Consider the following 22,542-nt stretch of genomic DNA (forward strand, 5'->3'; position numbering starts at 1 on the left):
TCCTGCCCTTTTCAGCTTGGGAAATAATTGCAGCCTTATCCTGCAGTGTCATAAATTTCCTCTTTTTAGCTGGAGGCAGCATCTTAGCAGGCTGTCAAAGCAAATGGTCCGATTGGCACAGAGACACACAATTGACGCACTCTAGCACCAACGACACTGAGCACACGACCATGTGCGGCGGTACACAAAGCCCACTGATACTAAAGCGCCATCCGGGTTATCGGAGCCTTCACGTGTAGTAGATGTCGATTTGGCTGCCACGCACGCAGGCGTTTCGCTCCGCATTTAGCACAAGCTGTAATGGCACACAGGATTAAATAAAATGTGCTCACTGCGAGATCGCCTACGGTTCTTGTCTTTCTTTATTTGTATCATTTAAATGCTAATTGCATTTTTGGCCCGGACACTGCGCAGTCACCCGTTGCGACGGGCGAACGACCACCATCATCATCATCGCTGTCGTCTGTCACGAGAGGTGGTGCGAGGCTTTTTTAATTGTAAACAATGATGGCTGCAGCCACACAAGTGTGCTGTGGCGGTAGTTAATGCAATTTAAGCGCACAACGCATGCATTTAAGCAGTTTCCAGACACAACTAGTGTTACATGAGTAGATTATTTGCGGACTGTCGTTTCAGAAAATTTCGTTGATGAGGGATTGCTATAGAAAAAAGTTTCGTTGTCGCGAGATAGGAAATGCATTGGCTCCTATGCCTGTTCGCCGGGGATCTGAAAATATTTTGTTGCGGCGAGAATTTCGTTCCCTCGGGATTTCGTTACCACGGGTTTCGACTGTGTCCCAGACAACTAATTTTTTCCTCAACTGCAAAGCTTTCTTTCTCAGAAACCCCTTTGAGCTTTCTATGTAGCTTCGTGCTGCATTCGGGTGGATGAAAATTTTCCTTTTCAAGCAAGTATTTATCAGTGTTAGCTGGTTGAACTGGTGTTCTTGTTGATTTTGTGCAATGATAATCGGATATGCCTGCTTTGTGATGCCTGCTTTGTGATGTGACCCGTACGATTTAGTACTGCCATCTAAATGCCATGCTTTTTGTTAATTTTACTGCATGCATATTTATTAGACTCTGATGCACACTTTTTTTCTGGAAGAACTTATTGAAAAATGAGATTCAAGTAATAATTAAAACTGATGACAAGTTGTCATGATTGGCAATAAACATTTCTGTCCAGCCACTGCAGTTGGGAACACTGGGTGAATTTTAGTCATCTCTGATTGGCTCAAAGCATGGCAGTGTAGGACCGTAGCTGTAAGTCTTTGGAACTCTTGAACCCTTTGAGGGTCGATTTCTTTCGCCATATGCGACCATCCAGGGTAGATTTTTTTATTGCATATTCCAATTCTTCTGAGGGACCTATTTGAAAAAAAAAAAAAATTACCGTAATTTTTCTAGGGTGACTGTAAAGTGAGAAAAAAATATATTTTGTGTTGGTATATATGTACTCTTCATTTATGAATAACTACAATAAAAAAGGAAATAAACTTATAAGAATAAAAAATTTGATGCATTGTTATACACATAGTTCAAGGCCCTGAAAATGCGCACACGAGAATATTTCGCAAGACTCAAATGTTCCTGCTCTTGCACTAATATGTACATGCACAACGTAATAGAACTGCATAGGTGCGTGCACTCAAGAAAACTGTAATTGTGTGCCCGTCAAAAAAGCGAAACGTGTGACAAACTTCCACTAACCTTCATCTTATCGACAACCAGAGGCAATTAGTTTTTTGTGAGTGTCCAAAAAAAAAAGGCAACGAAAACGCATGCACGGCGCCATCCTTCTATGCACACCCCTGGGAGCACTAAACGAGCGAGAGACAGGCGGTCGCCCTTTAAGCCATTAGTAATGAGATCGCCATCAGTTTTGCAAGCGCAAGAAGCCGAAACCATGCGCAGAACAAAATTGAAACCGCCGCCCGCCCGCGCGCCAATGCTCGAGTGGTAGTATATAGACGCACAGGAGAAAACTAGCTCTAAAACAAACAATACAATGAAAACCGAGAGAGGAAGGCGCGCGCAAGAAATTCCCAGTATTCCCACATAGTGGCAGCACATGACAGAAAAGAAAAAGGAAATTGGCGCGCTTTTTAAACGTACAGATGGCTGCGTAAATATACGGCATCGACCATTTTTGGACTTGTTTGCTGCGCCCTATATTTATGTCATTCATCCTTAAAGGGTTAAACGGAACCTGAAGGAAGCAGGAAAATAAGTTTTGTTTATCAGCAGTATCAACAGATTGAGCTCAAGAGTACACAAGATGCTCTTTTAAAAGAGGCAGATGCTTTATTGCCAACGCCAGATGACAGGTGTAACACATCTGAGCATTTTCTTGCAAAATTTCCACGTGCGAGCAACTGCTAACTAGAGTTAGTAGCAGAGAACTTAATTGTCACGAGTGTAGACCAAGCAGTAGCAAGAGGTGGACCAGCTCCGCAGTCGCTGTCAATGCCCGAGGAACCGACGTATACCACTGCATAACGGCAAACATTGAGCTGCCACTGTGAATAAGTTCTTTTGCATCCACTAAACAAATGGCAATTGAAAACGAAACCATAACAATAATTATAAGAAGAAAAAAGTCATTCAATAGAGAATAGGGATTTGAGTGAAGCTACCACTGTCAAAGTAATAGATAACCTTGATTTTTGTGAGTGTATTCTGCGGGCATTTCTTTGCCCCCATGGGAAAATGAAGTAAACTTGCAGTTCACCGACACACCAAGAGTCCACAGCAAGCCACAGCCACGGTCGAGCTATGCTAACCACGGCACAAAGAAAAGCCAGCAAATGCCACCTTGCCAAGAAAACTTGAAATGGAAAGGTGCCAACACTGATGCATATCGCAATGCTGCTAAGATTGGACACTCAGTTTTGCTTTTCCTGGCCTTTTTACAAAATCAACCAAACATAAGGCTGTTGTTCTATTTAGGCAGCAGTTTTGTTCACCGACACTTTACTGTAATTGCTTTATTTGCCTATATAATTAGTCCAAGTAATTATATATTTAGAACTTATTGAGGCAGCCCGTGGCAGCATCCAATTTGTCTGTGACAGGCACCATATCCCTTGGATGTACCACCATGTGTATTGTTGCCATTCACTGTGCACAATAATACTTGAGTAACATTAACAAGTAGAGACTAAATATTGTACCATCCAACAACTGGCATATCTTGCAGTTCCCCAACGACATGATCAAGCTGTACAACTGTGCACTGGACCACCTTGCAGCCGTGGTGGCCTCGGAGCGGCTCCTTGAACTGAGCGTGGTTGCACCAGAGATCAAACATCCAAGTGGGTTATCTCCTGTTGTGGGTTTACTGGTATATAAAGTAGAACCTCGTTCATTCATTTCGTGAAAAAACAAGGAAAAATGTGCTAACTGGGAAAAGCTTTGAGTCAGTAAAAAATTAGGCATGCCTCTACTGTTGTTGACATCTTTACAATGCGAAGCATTGTGCATTCGGAATGGTTGCACCATGAGATGTCTAGGCATGTAGATCTTTCAGGGCTGAAGTGGCCTAAGATGCGCATTGTCATCCTTGCAGCTTTAGCGACCTTACGTTTGCACTCCTCAAATTCGGACTGGGTCAGCAGCTTCTTTGGGCTAGGTACTTTAGCAGGAAGTTTTTATGATGTGCCCACTCGGACAGAACCGTTGTGCCAGAAGGCACCAGCACACATCAAGCGGGTGAGGCCCAAACGGCCCAAGTCACGCATTGTTGTTTTTCTATTGCACAGTGTTTTAAGATGCCGATTTATTGGTACTGAAAGAGGAAACCGAATGCGTGCCAGTATTCTCGCGTGACACAGGTGGGCGGGTACCGGGGGGTAGCTGCCGTGGCTGGTGCTTACCGCTCTCGAAAGCGTGTGCGTTGTTCACAAAGAATCTAGCAGCTGGAAAAGGTATCGTACCACTGCAGTTTGGGCATGCACTGAACATTGGCACTGATAGACTGTGTTTTCCAGACACATATCAGCCGGCAAAATAAAAAAATAAAAAATAAAGCTGTTCTGAACCGCAAGTGCCAGGAAATTGTGCGAAACAGGATCGTATCTACAAGGTTCTGCTGAAAACATGCACAGCAGGAAACCAGGAAAGAGGGTTGGAAATGCGTAGTAACTTATTCATCAGCACATTTACGGGCTTATCATATGCTGCATCAGCTGACTCCATACTTTTCTAACGTCATTGGTGTGTCCAAACCTTCTCTGCCCTCGGCTGTGATTCCCCTCCTCAAGACTCAATCAATTACTCGAGCAGCGTAACCTGTTCGAAGCATAACGAGAACAGTTAAATTCCACTTTGGTTGTTAATCTTGACTAGAATATCAGTGATGACATCTGTAAGTTGCCATTCATGACTTGGAAATGCCTGCCAAAAGCCCTCAAGCCTATTTCTATATGTGCATAAATTTCCTTTTCCAACTCCAGGTATAGACGCTGCTTGAATAGGCCATATAACATTAGTTTTGTGTGCTATGATCTTGAAATCTAGCCTGCCAGTTAAGTTTCGTGAAAATTTGTAGTGTCTTGACCAGCACCGTCGAACAGGACAGTGTCATTTGCAAGAAGCGACCAGTCATTGCATGACAATGCCGTGTACAAGCAACACACAAAGATGGGAAATCAGGTGAAACTAAGATGTCTCGCAATCAAGATGTGTTTGAGCCTGCTGCTTCCAGCTCAGTATGTTACTGCCGTCACAACTCGCCTCATGGCAATGTTGACTGCAGCAGTGTCTGTACCACTCAAGTCAGCAAATTTGCCCAGCTCACTGCAACCGAGGAACATGTAGTGGTGTGTATTGGATCTTGAGCAGAGATACTCAGTCGACTAATGCAGCATGTTTAATGATCAGAAGTAATATGGGGTAGCCTAGCTAACATGGCAGCCAGAGACCTCGGCAAGCCACGTTGCAGGAGGGGCAAACCAGTGGCACAGCACGCCCTGGCAGATGCCTCGGCCATGTGGTCTGCACTCCAGCAAACATGTGGCCACATAACATCACTGTCAGAAGGCCAATTCCCAGCCTGCTCCCTTGCTTGCATTTCTGGTGTTGCGACGGACTCATGCAGAATGAAGAAGATGTCTGTCTGTGTTTGCAAAATACTATGAGTCGCAACTCTGCTTTAGATAGCCAGCAACCTGCTCTTGATCAGCACCATAGAACTTTTCAATCTGTGTTTGTGTAGAGCAAGAACCATAGGTAGCATCGCATGCCTGCCACCACTGGAAAGCCTTTTCTTTTTTTAATACATACTGCAGCCCGTTAGGGCTATGGCAGGAGTGGGTGTACATGCGAGGAAAACTGATTATGATATGCAGAAACGAGAACATAGAAATACAAAAATGTGAAGGAACTATACATCAGCAATAGCATTTAAAAATTGAGAAATGGGTAACAATCGAACTTCGGCAGGTAAAAAGTTCCTCTGTTCAATCATGCGGGGGAAAAACTGTATTTGAAAGTGTTAGTGCATGGATGGAGTGGCCTGAAATTAGAGGCATGATAAGCTCTAGTTGAAGTCGGGCAAGCAGGCATTAAAAGGGAGGGATCTGATAGGTGACAAAGAGAGTTCTAATAAGAATAGAAAATCTTCAGAGATTCTATGTGCCGCCGTCTAGTAGAAAGAAACTGTAGGTTTAATTCCGCAAGAGCAGCTGACGGTGAAAAGTTTCGGTTGAAGCGACGGTAAACAAAACGAATAGCCTTCCTCTGGACCGACTCAATACAATTAATTTCACATTGTTTATATGGGTTCCATACGGAGAAAGCATATTCTAAAATTGGCCGAATCAGTGTTTTGTATGCGACTAATTTAGTGTCCCTCGGAGCAGCAGACAACGTCCAGCGTACGTAACCAAGTTTCTTTAACGCTTTACTACAAATGTAATCTGTATGTTTTGACCAAGACAAGGTGGGTGTAAAAATGACGCCTAAATATTTGTATTGAAAAACTCGTGTTAGTGGTACACCGTTGCATATATAATCATAACATATGGGAATGTGTCTGTTAGTGAAAGACATTATAAAAGTTTTATCAAAATTTATGCTGATTTTCCAAATAGCACACCAGTCACAAAATGAAACAAAGGCATCTTTAAGGCACTGATGATCAGGAAGTGAGTCAACTGGGTTGTACATAGCACAATCATCTGCATAGAGGCGTATCTTTGCAGTAACATGGTCTGGAAGGTCGTTAATAAACAATAAGAATATTAGAGGGCCAAGTACGGATCCCTGTCGGACTCCTGAGGTGACGTCGACTACAGACGAATCTGCAGAATCATAGCATAGGAATTGGGAACGCAAAGAAAGAAAACTGGAAATCCAAGACACCAATTGACGGTTATTTAGAATATTATAAAGTTTCAAAAGCAATTTAGAGTGTAGTACTGTGCCGAAAGCTTTGCTAAAGTCAATGAAAATGATGTCAATCTGATTATTTAAGTCGATATAATGGGAAAGGTCATGAGTGAACTCCGTAAGCTGGGTTACAGTACTAAAACCGCACCTGAAGCCGTGCTGAAAGCTGTTCAATAGGTTATTTTCAAGGAACAGTATTGTGTGCTTATAGATTATGTGTTCTAGTATTTTACACGAGGTTGCAGTTAAAGGAATAGGCCTATAGTTAGATGAAAGCTGTCTGTCACCAGATTTATATAAAGGCACTACTTTGACTCTTTTCCAGGAAGAAGGCACAACGCCACTATTAAGGGACTTCTGACATATAATTAACCGATATTTAGACGTCTATAGCGAGAATCGTACTAAAAAACTGGCTGTGGCTTAGCTAAGGTTAAGCCCAGGATGTGAAGCATACTAGCCTTTATTTTAACGCAACAGCGTTAAGGAGCTCGTGTCGCAGAAAAGCCGGTGTCGTCGGCGTCGGCTCAGGCGTGCGGCGCCTGCTCAGGTGCACATTTCGTTGTCGCGCCGAACGCTGCGTTGCTCGACGCTCACTGCGTTTGATGCGGGGCGCGTAGTCGCTGCGCCGTAGCAAAGCCACCTAGAAACAGTCTCTGTAGCACAACGCAACCTTCGCTTCTCATTCCAACGAGCAGCTCTGTCTCCAGGAGGCATCTCACCTCGTGAGTGTCTAGCAGAGGCAAGCGCAGCTGCTTATATACCGCCGCGACGCCGCGAGTTGGAGCCCCGTTTCTCCTCTGTCATGACGTCACGGTGTCACGTGGTCAGCCTTGAAGGCGACGCCGCGAGCGACGGCACGAGTTGGAGCCCCGTTTCTCCTCTGTCGTGACGTCACGGTGTCACGTGGTATTGAAGGCGACACCGCCGCGCCTGAGGAGCTGGGTTGAGCTCTAGTAGTATGCTTCGCATAAAAGGAATTCGGAATTCCATCAGGGCCGGCTGGTTCTTTAGTGTCTAAGTTTAGTATGAGATTCAAAAAACCTTCTTGGCTAATGTTGATATCATCAATTGCATATGAATCGGTAGTTGTAAATGTTGAACGGCTGGAATCATCCGAGGCGAGCACTGACTCAAAATATGTATTAAACGCTTCTGAAATTTGTAATGGATCGTTAACAACACTGTTGTTGATTTTAGAAGATGTGCAAGAAGAAGAGCCAGGAGATATGAAAGGCCAGAATTTACAGGGGTTAGACTTGAGCAGTTTCGGTAACTGAACATTATAGAAGAAATTTTGGGCCAAGGTGGTTTTTTCCTGGAGTTCATTTTTTACTTGAGCATACAAAATGCATGCCTAAGGATTGTTCGAGCGTTTAGTGCGAAGTCTACCAGCTTGTCGCGATAAGTGCAGCAGTTCACGGTTCATCCAAGGAAGGTTGTTGTCTTTTTTTTCTTAGTTTTCAAAGGAACGAATCGATATATACGTGATTTTACAATGCTTTCGAAACACGCCACAAGCGCATTAACGTCACTAGATAGTCCAAGTGCCAAAAATGCGTCGAAATTATTGGATAGTTCATCTATGATACGGACGTCATCAGCTCTGGAAATGTCTCAAAACGTGGACAGCGTAAAACTTTGGTTATGGATCGGCCGGTTTACAGATAGGAAAACAGCATTGTGATCCGAGATACCATCAATTATTTCGCACTTGTAACCCGTCTTGGCAAAATCAGTGCTGAGAAAAATCAAATCCAGTACTGCATCACCATGGGTGGGACTGTGAACAACCTGCTTTAAGCTGTCGGGTCTGATGTGGGATATCTCACACCGTACTCTTGGGACAAAGGAACGACAACACAGTAGTGCAAACAGTCACAAGGGCATTTATTGCACCTTTCATACATCAATGCCTGCTAGCCGAGTTGCTATCCACAAAACATGCCGATGGGCGCGCGACAAATCTAGAAGTCCGACTTACCGCGACCGGAAGCGAGCGAATATGTTCGCCCCATGCTGGATCCCAACGCCTGGTCGTTCGCGTGTATAGTCACGCGAATCGTGGCGCGTTCGAAGGCGGCCACGCGAGGCGGTCTCGCAGATGCATCGGTCGCCGCGCGCGCGCGGAGCGTTGCTGCACGTGCAGCACGTCTCGCTCGCTCGAACCCCAGAGAGCGCGCCTTCTCACTCCCGCCGAGGGTAACCTCGCAGCCGCGCAACACTAGCGCCATCTCTCGGACTGCGCCTGTACCACTCGGACCGCCGCGTGTGCGGCGAAGCCGCACTACAGGAGACGCGCTATGCGGGAAAAACATCAGGGGAGGCGCGAGGGTCGCGCATCCCCACAAAGCCAAGAGATAACGAGAATTCAATATTACCGTAATCAAAAAATGAGGGAAACGTCCAGTTGATTCTGGGAGCATTAAAATCACCCAGTAAGACGAAATTTGAGGAAGCTAAATTCTCTTGCAGTAAAAGTTGGTGCAGGTTGTCTAGAGTTTCCCGCGCACTATTAGGGGGACGATAGAAAAGGCATATGTTTAAGAATTGTTTACCGTAGTAAAGCCTACAGCAGACTGATTCTATGTCTAGTGGAGAGAAGAGGACGTTGAATTTGAAGTCCGAGCGAAAAAGCAATGCTACACCACCACCTCTTTGATTATGACAATCATTTCGCACGGTGACGTAACCTGGCGGTGTAAACTCTGAGTCATGAATACCCGCATGTAACCAAGTTTCGGTGATACCAATAATTTCAGGTGAATAGGATAAAACAAGGGCAAGAAAAAGGGGAAATTTATTAGCTATACTTCTAGCGTTGAGTTTCATAGTGGTAAGATCTCTTTGGGTTGTAGAAGAAGGTCAGCCTGTTGCTGACTGTGATGCGGGACTTGCTGTCTTGAAAAAAGTTGCGACGATTAGAAATTTTTACAAGAGAGTTGGTGGAATCTCACCAGTTATGCCAAATGTTGTCGATGAAAATATGCTCAAACCTAATCTTAACAGAAGACCCATTGTTGCAATGCTGACTGGACGCCTCCCATAGTTTCTTCCAAATACCACGAACTCTGGGAGAAAAGTCATCTGAAAGCCTAAGTCCGGAATCCGTAAGCTTAAAACCATTCTTCAGCAAAGTAAGCTTGTCATTAAAATCAAGCATTTTCAAAATTACCGGGTGTGGATGGTTTTCACGAGCTGTTGATGAAAATGATGGAGGCGTTCGATGCGAGGAGATTGAATGCCAAGGCTCCGTTGAAATAATTCAGATATTTTAGAAAGAAGGGAACCGTGAGTTTTATCAACAGTTTCTAATAAGCCATGCAAAATAATGTTGTTCCGCCTAGACCGATTTTCTAGATCCTCATTCTTTCCAGTAAACTCAGTGACTGTACGCTTCAGTGCACCTATTTCGACATGTAACTGACCATTTTCAGGCCGTGAAGCAGCGGTGGCCAATGCCGTTTCAACAGCAGAAATGCGTGATTCAAGTGCCTCGAAGCGGATACAGACAGAACTTTTTATCTCTGCGATGTCGCGAGCCATGTCCTTATTGTTAGTCAATATTTCAGTCAAAAGTTGTACAAGCACAGGATTATCGGTGTTCGACAATGCTTCCTCAACCACCAGCTCTCCAGTAGGATTAGAAGCCCTCGGCGAATTAGCAGAGCGGCTTGAATGGCCCAAAGAAGCGCGAGCTTTTTTAGTAGATTTAGTCGACCAGGTTCCCGTAGTGGGTCCAGGGTTAAGCTCGATATCACCACTCAAGAGAGTGGTGACAGCCTTTTGACAGCCTTTTGAACTCGTTGAACAGCTCTGAGTGACCATTGTAAGAAACTGCTGCAAATAATACTAAACTTTAAACTGGTCAGCTACATAACAAGCTAAACCTCAGTACTATAACGAAGTCGTTAAAATGTGCACGGTAATGCTGGGGGTGCAGGTGAAGCGCCTACTCTAGCCTGTCGGGAAGGGTAGGGCAAAGATACTTTCTAAATGTTTCATGATACAGGTACAAAATACTGAGCCGACAAGTATTTGGCATACAGATACAAGATATTGGCAGGTAAGTTGTATATGATGCTAAACTTTTCATTTATATCCTAAGACACTTCTATACATCAGTTAACTCCTCCTCGTGGCTCCACTATAGGGCCGCTGCAAATTTGCAGGTGATTAATTGTAAATTTTTCCTCTCCCACTAGCCGTTCCTTTCAGATTTCCTCTGTTAACATGCAAGATTTTTTTCCCACAATATAATCGGGTATCCTATTGCCATTCCTCAACATATTATCGGGTAGACTGGACTTGCATAAGATCAATGCCAGTACACTGCACAATCAATTTTTCAATACCTCTATCACACTCGTTATGATGCACTGATTTGTAGTTTTATCATAAAGCAGGTCAGCGTCACATAGGTAATTTTCCTACATTAAGCTTCGGTACACGATCTACTCATTATGATGCACTGAATGAGTTGCGCGCATTCCACTGACGTAAGATTGCATATAGCCTATGCATCGCACTATGCACTTTCCCTTTTTGTGCACCAGCAAAACACAGTAAATATAGGTTCGGTTGTCAAGCTACTTAAATATATAAACATCAGAAAGTTGAAAGAACGAACTTGATAACATACTAGGTTTTCTTTAGCTGCACCACATTTTTTTTTTAATCAGTTGTGGTAGATAGCATAATTGCTAGCGTAATTGCATTTTTTAAAAGTTGGTGCAGCTAAAAAATAAAGTCTACATACTGCCACCCCATTTCAAATGAGGTACTCATATATTCATTATCACTATCATGACGACATAATGAGCTTCTAGTGATGTTCAATGTTTGCGTATAAATATAAGAGAATGTTAAAGCTCAAGGTGGAGCAATGTGCGCTGCCTATCATGATCTTGCAAAATGTGGATCTTGATTACTCGTCAAACGAAGAAATGGCAGATCATGATATAACAGCATATAATGTTCCATCTAAGAAAACATGCTGACTGTCATTAGCTGCGCTTAGCTCTTTGGTAGAAACTTGAAAAAAATATACTGTACTTATTCGAATCCAAGCCAATAGTTATTTTCAGATAATCAGATACCAAACTCTAGGGTCGGCTTAGATTCGAGGATTTTAAGATATGCACCAGCGGAATAGTGAGATCAAAATGCACATGTGCAGAACCCTAAATAACCCGTACCGTTTAGCATACACGCGCTTTTTCTTAGATTTAATGTTACCATCTTTGCATGCTTTATGTCGTTTACGTGAAACATGGCGGGGGTCTTGGCCACCCATTTTGAACTGAATTTGGAATTGTCTTTGTAAAATTCACTTTGTTTGTAGCAAATGACTGTGTAAATGGCTTTCGCTTAGTCTCAGGCCACTTCAACGAGAGAGTATTATGGATCAACTCGAAGAGCTTTAGAGATCGCTTCTTGTTGCTAACCCGTTCAAGCCTAACGAAAGAGATTTCCATTTTCGAGATGCCAGCGCTACCTATCGGTGAAATCAGGAGATGGGTGCGACGACGGTATGTGGCCTCTGAGATTGGAAGATTTCGGAGGCTATGGTAGCTTGTACGGATGTGCCGGAGATCGGTGCTGGATAGAAGGACATGGAAAGTGCGAATACAACGCGCTCCTGGCTTTTATTGCGCTGCCTCTCACATTTTTCGGACGCACACACAAATAGAATCACTTAGGTGACCATGTATGCGATATTCAAAGCATATTGGAATAGGATCCTGCACCTAAATTATGCTATCACGCTATACTAAAACTTGCTTTCTGCAAATTTTGTTTGCGGAATGGTAACACTATTTCCCTTAACCCCACTATTACGCAAATGTTAAACTAAAACTGTCTAATAAATGATGAGCATTGAAAACTCGTTGCAAGATCAATTGCCATAATTACTTCGTTACGTGGAGGTCAGAAATATGTGGGTTTTTTATGGGGATAGCAGTGTTGGGGAATGAAAAAAATTCATTAAATCCAGGCATTTGTTACAAAGAAGTTTGTTACATCCAGGTTTTACTAGATTTTAAATAAACAAATTGAATGTAATGTTAATGTAAGAACACATTCTAGTGTTCAAAGTGTAACTGGAATGCGTTCCTTTCTTATTAAAGAAACTTGTAACAAGAACTCATTTCAAGATTGGGAAAGAACGAGGAACAAGCTTTCGTTGCTGTTTTAGAGAAATGTGTACAACACTGACTGAAACCGTTGCATAGAGCAACTTGGGTGTTGTTGAGGTTTGTTCGAGGTGTGCCTTTGTGGTCAGTAAAGTGTGAACAAGATATGGATGATGAGGCTGGTAAAAGGAGTTGTATACTACTCACCGCATGGGATGGGAGGGTTATGTATGCAGCACACAGGTTGTCTAAGACAGGCACGTACCCAAGGGGGGGCCCGGGGGGCCCGGGCCCACCCCCCCCCCTGAAATTTATGTATACCCCCCCTCCCCCCCCTCTCCGCCCACGCCACCACTTCTCGCACACATTCCTATAGCGCCGCCAAATCAATGTTGAAACTTGACAGCTATTCGGTGGCCAACAGTTTGCTGCCTTTTTTCACTCCTTTTGGATGGCAGTAGTTATCAGCATCTTTTGCGGTCTGAAGGCCAGTTTCCTCATCGATTCGGTGCCCACGCAATTAACTCGAGATGCATTCAGTTGTCACCATCTTTTCGACGGTCACGCGCTTCGCTGTTGCTTCGTTAGTGCAACCTTCTTCGTTTAGGCTGATCCAGGGACCAAGAAAGGAATTCGGTTCGTGGTCAGCTGGTCTGTATGTGGAACGAGTTGCGGCCAGAGAAAACGGCAGTTGGGTTTAACTTTTCCTTTTGCTTCATTATTTCCTCGCGTAACGACTCGGCGCGACGCTGACAGATTTTCCGAACCATGTACCCGCGATATGGGTTAGATAAGGTGAAAAATAAAACAGTGCGAAACAGCATCCATCATCAAACCCTGCAATAATCGTTAAATCCATAAGCAACGTGAATGTCATTCGTTACCTCATCTGGTTTTTTGCCTAATTGTAGAGCAATTTTTGTGCAAAATTGCTAACTGGCAACAGGAGTCGCAAGGCGTTGAGAAATAAGCGATCTACTAAGGAATCCATTGTCGGAAACTGAGGCAACAGCCAAACAGGAAGAAAAAGCGAAAGTTAACAAATTTAACCATTGTTTATGAAAATACTTATAAATCAACATCTTTTTTATTTAAAGAGGAAGTAGAGAAAACGCCGCCGGAAGCGAAGAACAATTTCGTGTGTTTTAATGAAGCTTCTACAGTTATCAGTCGAGCCGCTTGACGTAGCCACTTCTCTGCTGTGATTTTGTGTCTTTCTAAGCTTCCACGGTGGGCGTAGTACGTATAGAATCGCACGTCCTGTGCCCCCAAGAAATTGTGATGGACTGGCAGCCACGTATCATTATGTAACTTCCCAAATAACAATACAAGTCGTTTGTGGCACCTGGTAGAGCATAAACGAGGGATCCAAAAGAACTGTGACGGTTCCGCAAATATATATTTCTCTATAGTTCTTCCAGAGCTAATTCAAAGAATGCTACTCTAGTCCGATACAGGTTAAGTCTGCAGTGAAGCCACAGCCTCATAACCGCCAGCCATTGTTCCTCCGGGATCTTGCAAATAATTTGTACTTCAAACTTTTTCTGTTACTCAAATAAGGCGGTAACCACAAAAATAAAATTATTGGCGCGTAATTTTATACCTTTTGCCTCGCCTATTATGTGCAATGGCCAAACCCTAATTATTTACTGAACTGAAATAACATGCTTGCTTTGCTGCAACTATTTTTTTGTCAAGTTTCACTTTTGTTGGCAGTGAAGTTTCATAAGTAAAACAGGTTCAGCAGTGAAATTAACAGCACCGCAGGCGTTTGAAGAGTGAAATGCTCAGACCCTAGACACTTTGTCCATGTCTGTTGCACACCTAATTTCTTCCGCCGATCAAAAGAGTCTTCAAGAACAGCGGAAACTCCGTAGGTATCGAGTGCGACGCCATTTTGAAAAGGCAGCATAACGACAATTTTGTTTGCATCTGTGATTGGCTGGATAAGTAACACAACCCCGTGCGGTTTGTGTGCCTTGGTTGCCAACTGCTGTTTTTTTTTTTAAATTGTATTCTACCAAAGTAATCTTTATTTTTACACTTTGGCTTCTTTACTTGTCCTTGGCAGTGTTCTTCCTGCGCTTCTTTCCTGCGCAAGTCCCGTTGACGTAGTTCCTTGTTTGCCAAGTAAAGGAGAGGTGTATCGCACAGGGCGTACCTGTAAAATACACCTTATTTCATTTCTCTTTCTTTGGTTTACGCGTTTTTATGGCGAATGGTGGACGTTCACATTTGGACTAGTAAAGTACGTCCCCCTCTTTTGCATAGAAGTTACCTTGGGTTGCCCCCCCCCACACCCGAAAAAAAATCCTGCGTACGTGCCTGGTCTAATTCTCTGAAATCAAAGAGGGAGTTTCTTAGTTCAATATACTTGACTCAGGGTTGCCACAAGTCTCTTGCTTTTTTGAGTAATCATTTTGAACTGCAAGACACAGTGGGAAAGCTTATTACTTAAACTTTCATGTGGCTGGTGTAAGGTCCGAATTTTCCCACAAGATTTGTTTCTTCTGGATTGCCTTTTCTTTTTTTTTGCATTGTGAGATAGTTTTTGTTGATAAACTGGTTGCTGTTTGCTGATGCTTTTCTTTTTAGTCATGGAATTCTCACTGCAAAACTAAAGGGATACTTGTAGAAGACAAGGGCATCTTGAAAAATTAATTTGCTAGACCCTGTCTTAGATTTGATAGAAATAAGTGCAAATAACCATATCTGCTCTTGCAAAGGCAGCAATATATTTGATTAGTTTCATATATTCGGGGTCCTACTGAATATTCAAAAGTTTTCCAATAACTAATTTCTGAATTGAATACGAATGTTAAAAATCTAATATTTAATAGTAGCTGAAATGTTCAAATATTTATGCCCCCTTATATTACCTATGTAATGAACCTTAAGTTGCTGGTGCATTTTAAGTTGGGTGTCATCGCATATAAATGGCTGCAAGCTTTCGTAATGCAGTATTCCTGCCATATTCGCTGATTGACGACTTGAACTGGCAGATGTCGTGTGATTTGTAGTCAGCACGTTGAAGCTGATCTAACATACCTGACGTACCTCAGATGGGGCATAATCTCAAACCAGGAGACCACTCCGCACATCCTAATGTAATGCAAAGGGGTTAATCCACTCAGACCCGTAGGTAACGTACATCTTCCAGAAGTGCTTGGATTTAAAGTGGACAGAAGCATCAACCTATCAGCAGTCGAGATAAGCAAGAGGTGTTTAGAGTATTGTTGGAGAAAAGGCAGGGAAGAGATTGATACGACTGGACCCGTTGTGGCATAGGTAGTGGTGCAAGGTAGATAGAGAAGTTTTGAGGTAGAGAATAAAAGATGAAGAGATGTACAGGGAAACCTTGTTAGACCGTAGTTGGCCGTAGTTTGGAATAAGTACGTACTAAACGGTAGTTCTGCTTAACGAAAATAGCGTGAGATCGCCCACTTACATGTCAAAAACGGTACTCAGAGAGAGTGTGATGAAAGGAAAGGGCAAAAACATTCAGTATTTATTCACTTCGCGAGACAAAAGTGTTATTTTCTTTTGATGCCACGGCGGCTTAGCAGCACGACAGCAGCCTCAAACTTACTGAAGCTGCGAGCCAGCTTTTCAGCCAGCCCCCTCTTCTTGGCAGACATTCTCATGCAAGATTCCTCGTTAGCGTTGCATATTCTCCGTGCATAGACGTGGCAGTGCTACATAAGTCACGGGGCGCTTTTTTCATTGCGCGGTGCTTTTCTCGTTACGACGACTGTATTCATGAGGCTGACATAACACGCAGCTTCTGCCACTGTCGCGCCTGAATCGCCTGTGCTGTCTCTTTCCATGTCGTCCTCATCACTTTCGTTAGGCGACACTACGGCAACAACAAAGGCAACGATGGCGAAAAGTCAAAGCACGTAAACGACATCTTTTCGCGGTTGCAACAGCACTGCCGAGCAACTTATTTGCATTCCAAGTGCCACACACCGAGCTTCGGCTTGATGCGTGTCCTTGCTTGTACGACGCCACGACACTCTCTGGCACGGTACCAAAATGATGTTGATGTTGATGTGGCCTCACGCACGAACGCACAGGGCGCTTGGAGGTCGTTGTTCCCATCTCTGAGGCTTGTTCTACCGGGCCGCCCGATGGGGACAAAACACCGCAGTGATTGCGCGACGAAAAATGGAAACACTATGTCTTAACTGATATGTACGCAATAAGCTGATACGGTTTATGCGGATAAAAAACGCATTATGTTCAATGGCCGCTGAGTCGGATCGGACTTTACTACATTTAAGACGAAACTACTGTTTAAGTGGGTATGGTTTAAGGAGGTTTTACTACATATAAAAATGCTAGAATGAAAAGCATGTACAGCATACCCAATTAACCTAATCAGGCTAGGTGACATCACCCTGCTTTAAAGGGGGTGCCAATAAATCATCATCATCACAAAATGACATGACGAGCATCTTTGTCATGGTGCAGGGTACAGCCAAGACTGGAATGAACCTCACCGCCTCAAGGTACTGTGCAGGCACATGAAGTCGTTGAAGCTAGCGGAGGTGTGTGGCGAAACTCACGATGTGGCTACGTTGAGCAGCTACGTTGAGCAGCTGTGCAACCAGCATGGATGTCTTATCCACCGGAAGGCAGCTGTGCTCAGAAGGTGAGCAGTAGACCAAGGGGCAGATGAGCAAGAACCTTATTTCGAACGAAGAACACTCTGTATAAATCAAGAGTGGTCCACTGTGGTTTTGTTTTGGTTCTCGCACTGGTCCTTTTAATCCTTTCAGAAAGTGTCAGGTTTCTTCGGATGTGACACACCCCTAGCAACGGGTTTTTTTCTCAGACATCATAAAATTAACACAATGGTTTGTTTTTGGTTATGCAGAAGCGAGAAAAATGTTAATTGGGTAATGAGAAATTCACTCATGGTATCCAAGGGGATAGAGTGCAGAACGTGATGGGACATCAGTGACATGGCAGGACAGAAAAGAAACGCAGCAACGTATCGGTACATCAGTGACGTTTAGAGGGTCAACAAGTGAGACTTTAGTACAAAAAGTGCACTCTGTAGCTTAAGTGCCCACACACATTCTGAAAGAACTTTATTACGTGAAGTTGGTGCAGTTGATTAGCAAGCCACCTTGCACCAAACCATGGGTTCTCAAAGGGGATTCCACAGAACAAGGGGTTGTGCAGTCCCCTCGTCGGGATTCCGCGAGGCACTGATACATTTTTCCTGCTGCCGCTAGACGGTGAACACGAGGTGTGCTCGATCGGAGGAACCTCCATTATCCATGGCCAAGTGTCAAAAAGCACATCACAGCGCATAACAGAAACGCATAGCCTATGCAATAAATTCACCAGCAGCTTGTAGACATCATCGCCATCCATCGCTCTTTGCGCGGTCCTTAACTTGTTCTCAAGTTTCTTTGTCAGTCTCCAAGTCTCTGCCCCATATGTCAGCACTGGTAAGATGCACTGATTGTACACCTTCCTTTTCAGTAATAATGATAAGCTTCCAGTCAGAAGCTTACAATGTCTGCTGTATGCAATCCAACCCATTTTTATTCTTCTATGAATTTCCTTCTCATGATCAAGGTTCCCTATGGGTAATTGACCTAGGTAAACGTACTCCTTTACAGATAGAGGCTGACTGGCGATCCTGAACTCTTGTTCCCTTGCCCAGCTATTCATCATTATCTTTGTCTTCTGCATATTATTCTTCAACCCCACTCTTACACTATCTTTGTTAAGGTCCTCAATCATTTGTTGTAACTCGTCTGCATTGTTTGCTGAATAGAACAATGTCATCGGCAAAATGAAGGTTGCTAAGATATTCGCCATCGATCCTTACTCTGTTGTGACTTTGGGGTGTAGGACGGAAAACGAACTCTTTCCACAGATGAAGGAGAAACAAAAAACTTTATGCAATATTTACAGATAGTGGATGATAGAGTACATGTAGCTGGAAGAGCGCATCCGACTGACTGATTGGCTGGTAACGACTCTCTCTCCTCACAGTGGGCCAGTTCTCCCTTTAGTCCCTTTGGCGACCCCTCGTCAGCAGAAACCAGTTTGGCAGGTGCCGACGTCACTTGCGTCGAATTCTTTATTCGTTGCGGAGATGGCTAGGTGCTTATTGAAGTCCCCCTCGTCGAATTCTTGATTCGTCACGGAGAAGTGGGAGCTTCCGTCACCTCGCTGATATGCACGTGGTATGGCAGCTCCCGTCACCTCGATGATAGCCACGGGGTGCACGTAGTGTGGCAGCTCCCATCGTCTCGATGATAGCCACATGGTGCACGTAGTATGGCAGCTCACGTCGCCTTGATGATAGGCACGTGGTATGGCACAACAGCACCCCCGCCGCCAGATAATACATCCAGAAGTCGAGCTGTTCGATGCAGCTCGACGTATGCGATGTGCTGATTGAGTGACGTCCTTGATGGGGCCAAGGAAATGGCTTTGCCGCCCTTTCATCCTCTGGTCTTTCCTTTGCTTGGATCTGAGAAAGCTCACGGAGTGACCGAAAATCAACGTCAACCACTTCTGTGAAAGTGAGCACCCTCCCAATGCTCTCCACAGCGCCAGACCAAACTCCGTGAAAACAAACTCTCCAAACCCCTCTGTGCTCTCAGCAGCACCATTATGATTATTGTACTTGTGGGGGTGCGCGACTCTCACGTGTCCCCTGATACATTGTTTTCCCACATAGCTCTCGTCTCCTGAGATCCGGCTTCGCCGCGGGGCCTGGTGCCTGCGGCGGTCGGTGTAGTTGAAGCGCAGTACGAGAGATGGTGCGAGTGCTGCGCTGCTAACGCCGCCTCACGGCAGGGTTACTTGGGCATTGAAAGGTGAAGGCGCTTCCTCTTTGTCTGTGGGTTGGCGAGTGCCGCGGACGTCCCGCACATGCACCGATCCATGCTTCTGCGAGACCGTTTCGCATGGCCTCCTTTGAACGTGCCACCGTTCGCGTGACTGTACGCGCGAACGACCAGGTGTTGGGATCCAGCATGGGGCAAACATATTCGCTCGTTATCCGGTCGCGGTGAGTCGGACTACTAGATTTGTCGTGCACCCATAGGCATGTTTTGTGGATAGCAACTCGGCTAGCAGCCATTGATCTATGAAAGGTGCAATAAATGCCCTTGTGATTGTTTGCACTACTGTGTTGTCATTCCTTTGTCCCAAGAGTACGGGTGAGAACCCCACATACTCAACAAGAAACACGTACTGATAAAGAGCCCGGGATACAGACCTCTACAAATAGTGCTCTCAAAGAACACACATTCAAAAAGAATAAACAGCTAAAGAATAGATTGCAAAGCAATTCCTAACAGTCATTTGGGCAGGCCAAACATAGCTGAGGCAATCGAAGAATGTTTATATTTTGCCCTGTCTTGCTTCAAGTGAAATTCTGTCACTTGTCATTGGATTTACCAACTTGCTGACATGCGTCACATGATGGAACAAGTGTTTCAATCTCTTTCCAGCATCCTGGCCAATAGTAATTTGCGCTAGCCTAGCCTTTGTTTTCTTGATACCAAAGTGACCCGCCCAAGCATTCCCGTGCGCTAACTCTAAAAGCTGTGGTCGGTACTTTTCTGGCACGAGTAGTTGGTTGTATGTCTGACACTTGGAATCCTGATATTTCCGGCACTTGAGACCTGATTTAGTGTAGAACGAGATGTTCTTTTGGCCCATCCCTTCATTCACATTAGCCTGCAGCGCAGTTAACGAAGGGTCACTTTGCTGTGCTGCGGTAAGCGTGGCTCGCTCAACCCTACTAAGCTTCTCCTAGCAAAAAGATGCGGTACTAAGCAGTGAACCTTCCACTTCAGCCCTAGGCAACCTGTTTTTCAGAATTTCAGAAGGCTCCTCACCCACTGTCACTGATCCGGTAATTGATCCGTCACAAGTCTGACTCCTCTGCTTTTCATCAGCCGTATCTCTCAGCCAAGGCTGCCGCGGTGAGGACATCACACTGTCAGTTTTCTCGTTTGGAGATAAGCTTTCACATTTCTTTGAAAGGGCATGTGACCACGATCACGTTAATGCCATGCATGCGAAACTGGTAGAGAACGACCGGCCCTGCTTTTCTAAAAGCTGCTCCGATTTGTTCGAAAAAAGATATGAAAAGTGTTCAGGTAAACTTTGACTCACGGCTGCCTCCATTTGCAACCTTACAAAATCGCCCTCGAGGTTTACCCTGGCAACTGGCAAGCATGCGCTCTGCTCTTCTGCAACTTGTGAGATCCAGGCGCATTCCCCTGTATAGTCACCGGAAGAAACACAGGAAGGTTCACATCCACGGTGGCGGCGGAATCGCAAAGTGCCCTGCACATTTTCCTGTTTACCACAACCTCATGGATATATGGCTCGAGCAGCCTCAGATATTTTTGTCTGAATGGTTAATGCTGGCGAATGCGATTTGCTGCTTGCCATTTAAGGAAATATGTCCTTCCTTGTTGCAACGGAAGCAGATAATTGGTCTCCGGGCCTCGAACGTCTGCTCTACGTCTGCCTTAAGCTTTTGGACTGGGCTGTCTCTGCTAGGCTTTTTCCCTCACCACCTCAGCCTTAGTCAATACTACCTTGTTGAACTCATCACTCATGGATGACACGAGACCTCACTTGCACGACGCCACAACGCTCTCTGGCACGGCATCGAAATGATGATGATGTGGCTTCACGTGCAAATGCACAGGGCGCTTGGAGGCCGTTGTTCCGATCTCTGAGGCTTGTTGTTCTGTCGGGCCACCCAATGGAGACGACGTGCCACCATGTTTGCGCGACGGAAAGTGGAAACACTGTGTTTTAACCGATGTGTACGCAATAAGCTGGCACGGTTTATGTGGATACAAAACACATTATGTTCAATGGCCGCTGAGTCGGAGATTTGACTTTACAGTACTTTTAAAACGAAACTACTGTTTAAGCGGTTACGGTTTAACGAGGTTTTACTGTAATCTCACTATTCGCGCTTTTCTTTCTCCTCTGCCTCCTCGCGCCTTTTCTCCTCCTCTTTGCACATTTTTTCTCGCTTCTCCTCTCAAGAATTTCACCCCAGACCTCTTCGATTTGCCCCTCAGTTACCCCTTATATGTGGCCTTACCCCTTATGTGACCTTATAACGTCCAGAATGCGCTTTCTTTCGCCTTGCCGTGGAAACCGAAATGCCCATCTAATGGCAAACATCAAGAAGGTCCTGTATCCTGAGCTTATCCATCGCGACCTGACGGCTCATCTCCGGTTTTGCCTCTAAATTAGCTTTGCCTCCAAAGCCGAAAATCTATGCAAGGCCTGAAGCAAACCAAGACAAAACCACTACAACCCTTTCAGAATACTTGAGCAATTGTCCTTAGCATTTACATGTGCGACAACGGTCTGGCGATGCGAAAGGCAAATGTCAGCCACCCACCCCTCCGAAGCAGTTGACGCCAGTGCTCCTCGTGGCTGCCGTTCAACGGTGTAGTAGGCGTTATCTGGCTTCGAATCCCACAGCTTGCCATCCACTATTGTGACTTTGGGGGTGGACGACGAAAGACGGAGTCTTTCCGCAGGCGACGAATAAATGAAAAGCTTTATAAAATATTTAGATAGTGGATGTTAGCGTACATGTAGCTGCAAGAGCGCATCAGACCGACTGGGCGGCTGGAAGCGACTCTATCTCCTCACAATGGGCCGTTTCTACCTTTAGTTCCTTTGGCGACCCCTCATCGGCAGAAACCAGTTTGGCAGGGGCCAACGTCACTCGCGTCGAATTCTTGATTCGTCGCAAAGATGGCTGGTTACTTCTTGAAGTCCCCCTCGTTGAATTCTTGATTTGTCGCGGAGAGATGGGAGCTCCTGTCACCTCGATGATAGCCACGTGGTATGGCACAACTTCTAAGCCTTCCCAGTTTAATAGCTTGAATACCGTAAAAACCGGAATATAAGTAGAACTTTTTTTCAAAAAACCATTGCGAAAAGTCGACCCTCGTCTTATATACCGGACATTGGCGGAAAAACTTCGGAA

At 44.7% G+C, this 22,542-nt stretch overlaps 1 protein-coding gene across 2 annotated transcripts in view; it reads left to right on the plus strand.

Annotated features, from left to right (window-relative positions):
• xmas (RRM_XMAS2 and SAC3_GANP domain-containing protein xmas) overlaps nucleotides 1-22,542 on the plus strand; it is a 580,140-nt gene that overhangs the window by 474,710 nt on the left and 82,888 nt on the right. For both annotated transcript variants that reach the window (XM_065450653.1, XM_065450654.1), the window contains 2 exons: nucleotides 3,203-3,317; nucleotides 17,004-17,184. In XM_065450653.1, the coding sequence (XP_065306725.1) occupies nucleotides 3,203-3,317; nucleotides 17,004-17,184 (296 nt within the window). The remainder of the gene's footprint in view (nucleotides 1-3,202; nucleotides 3,318-17,003; nucleotides 17,185-22,542) is intronic.

Source organism: Dermacentor albipictus, chromosome 5 (genome assembly GCF_038994185.2).
Source record: "Dermacentor albipictus isolate Rhodes 1998 colony chromosome 5, USDA_Dalb.pri_finalv2, whole genome shotgun sequence".
Classification (NCBI taxonomy): domain Eukaryota; kingdom Metazoa; phylum Arthropoda; class Arachnida; order Ixodida; family Ixodidae; genus Dermacentor; species Dermacentor albipictus.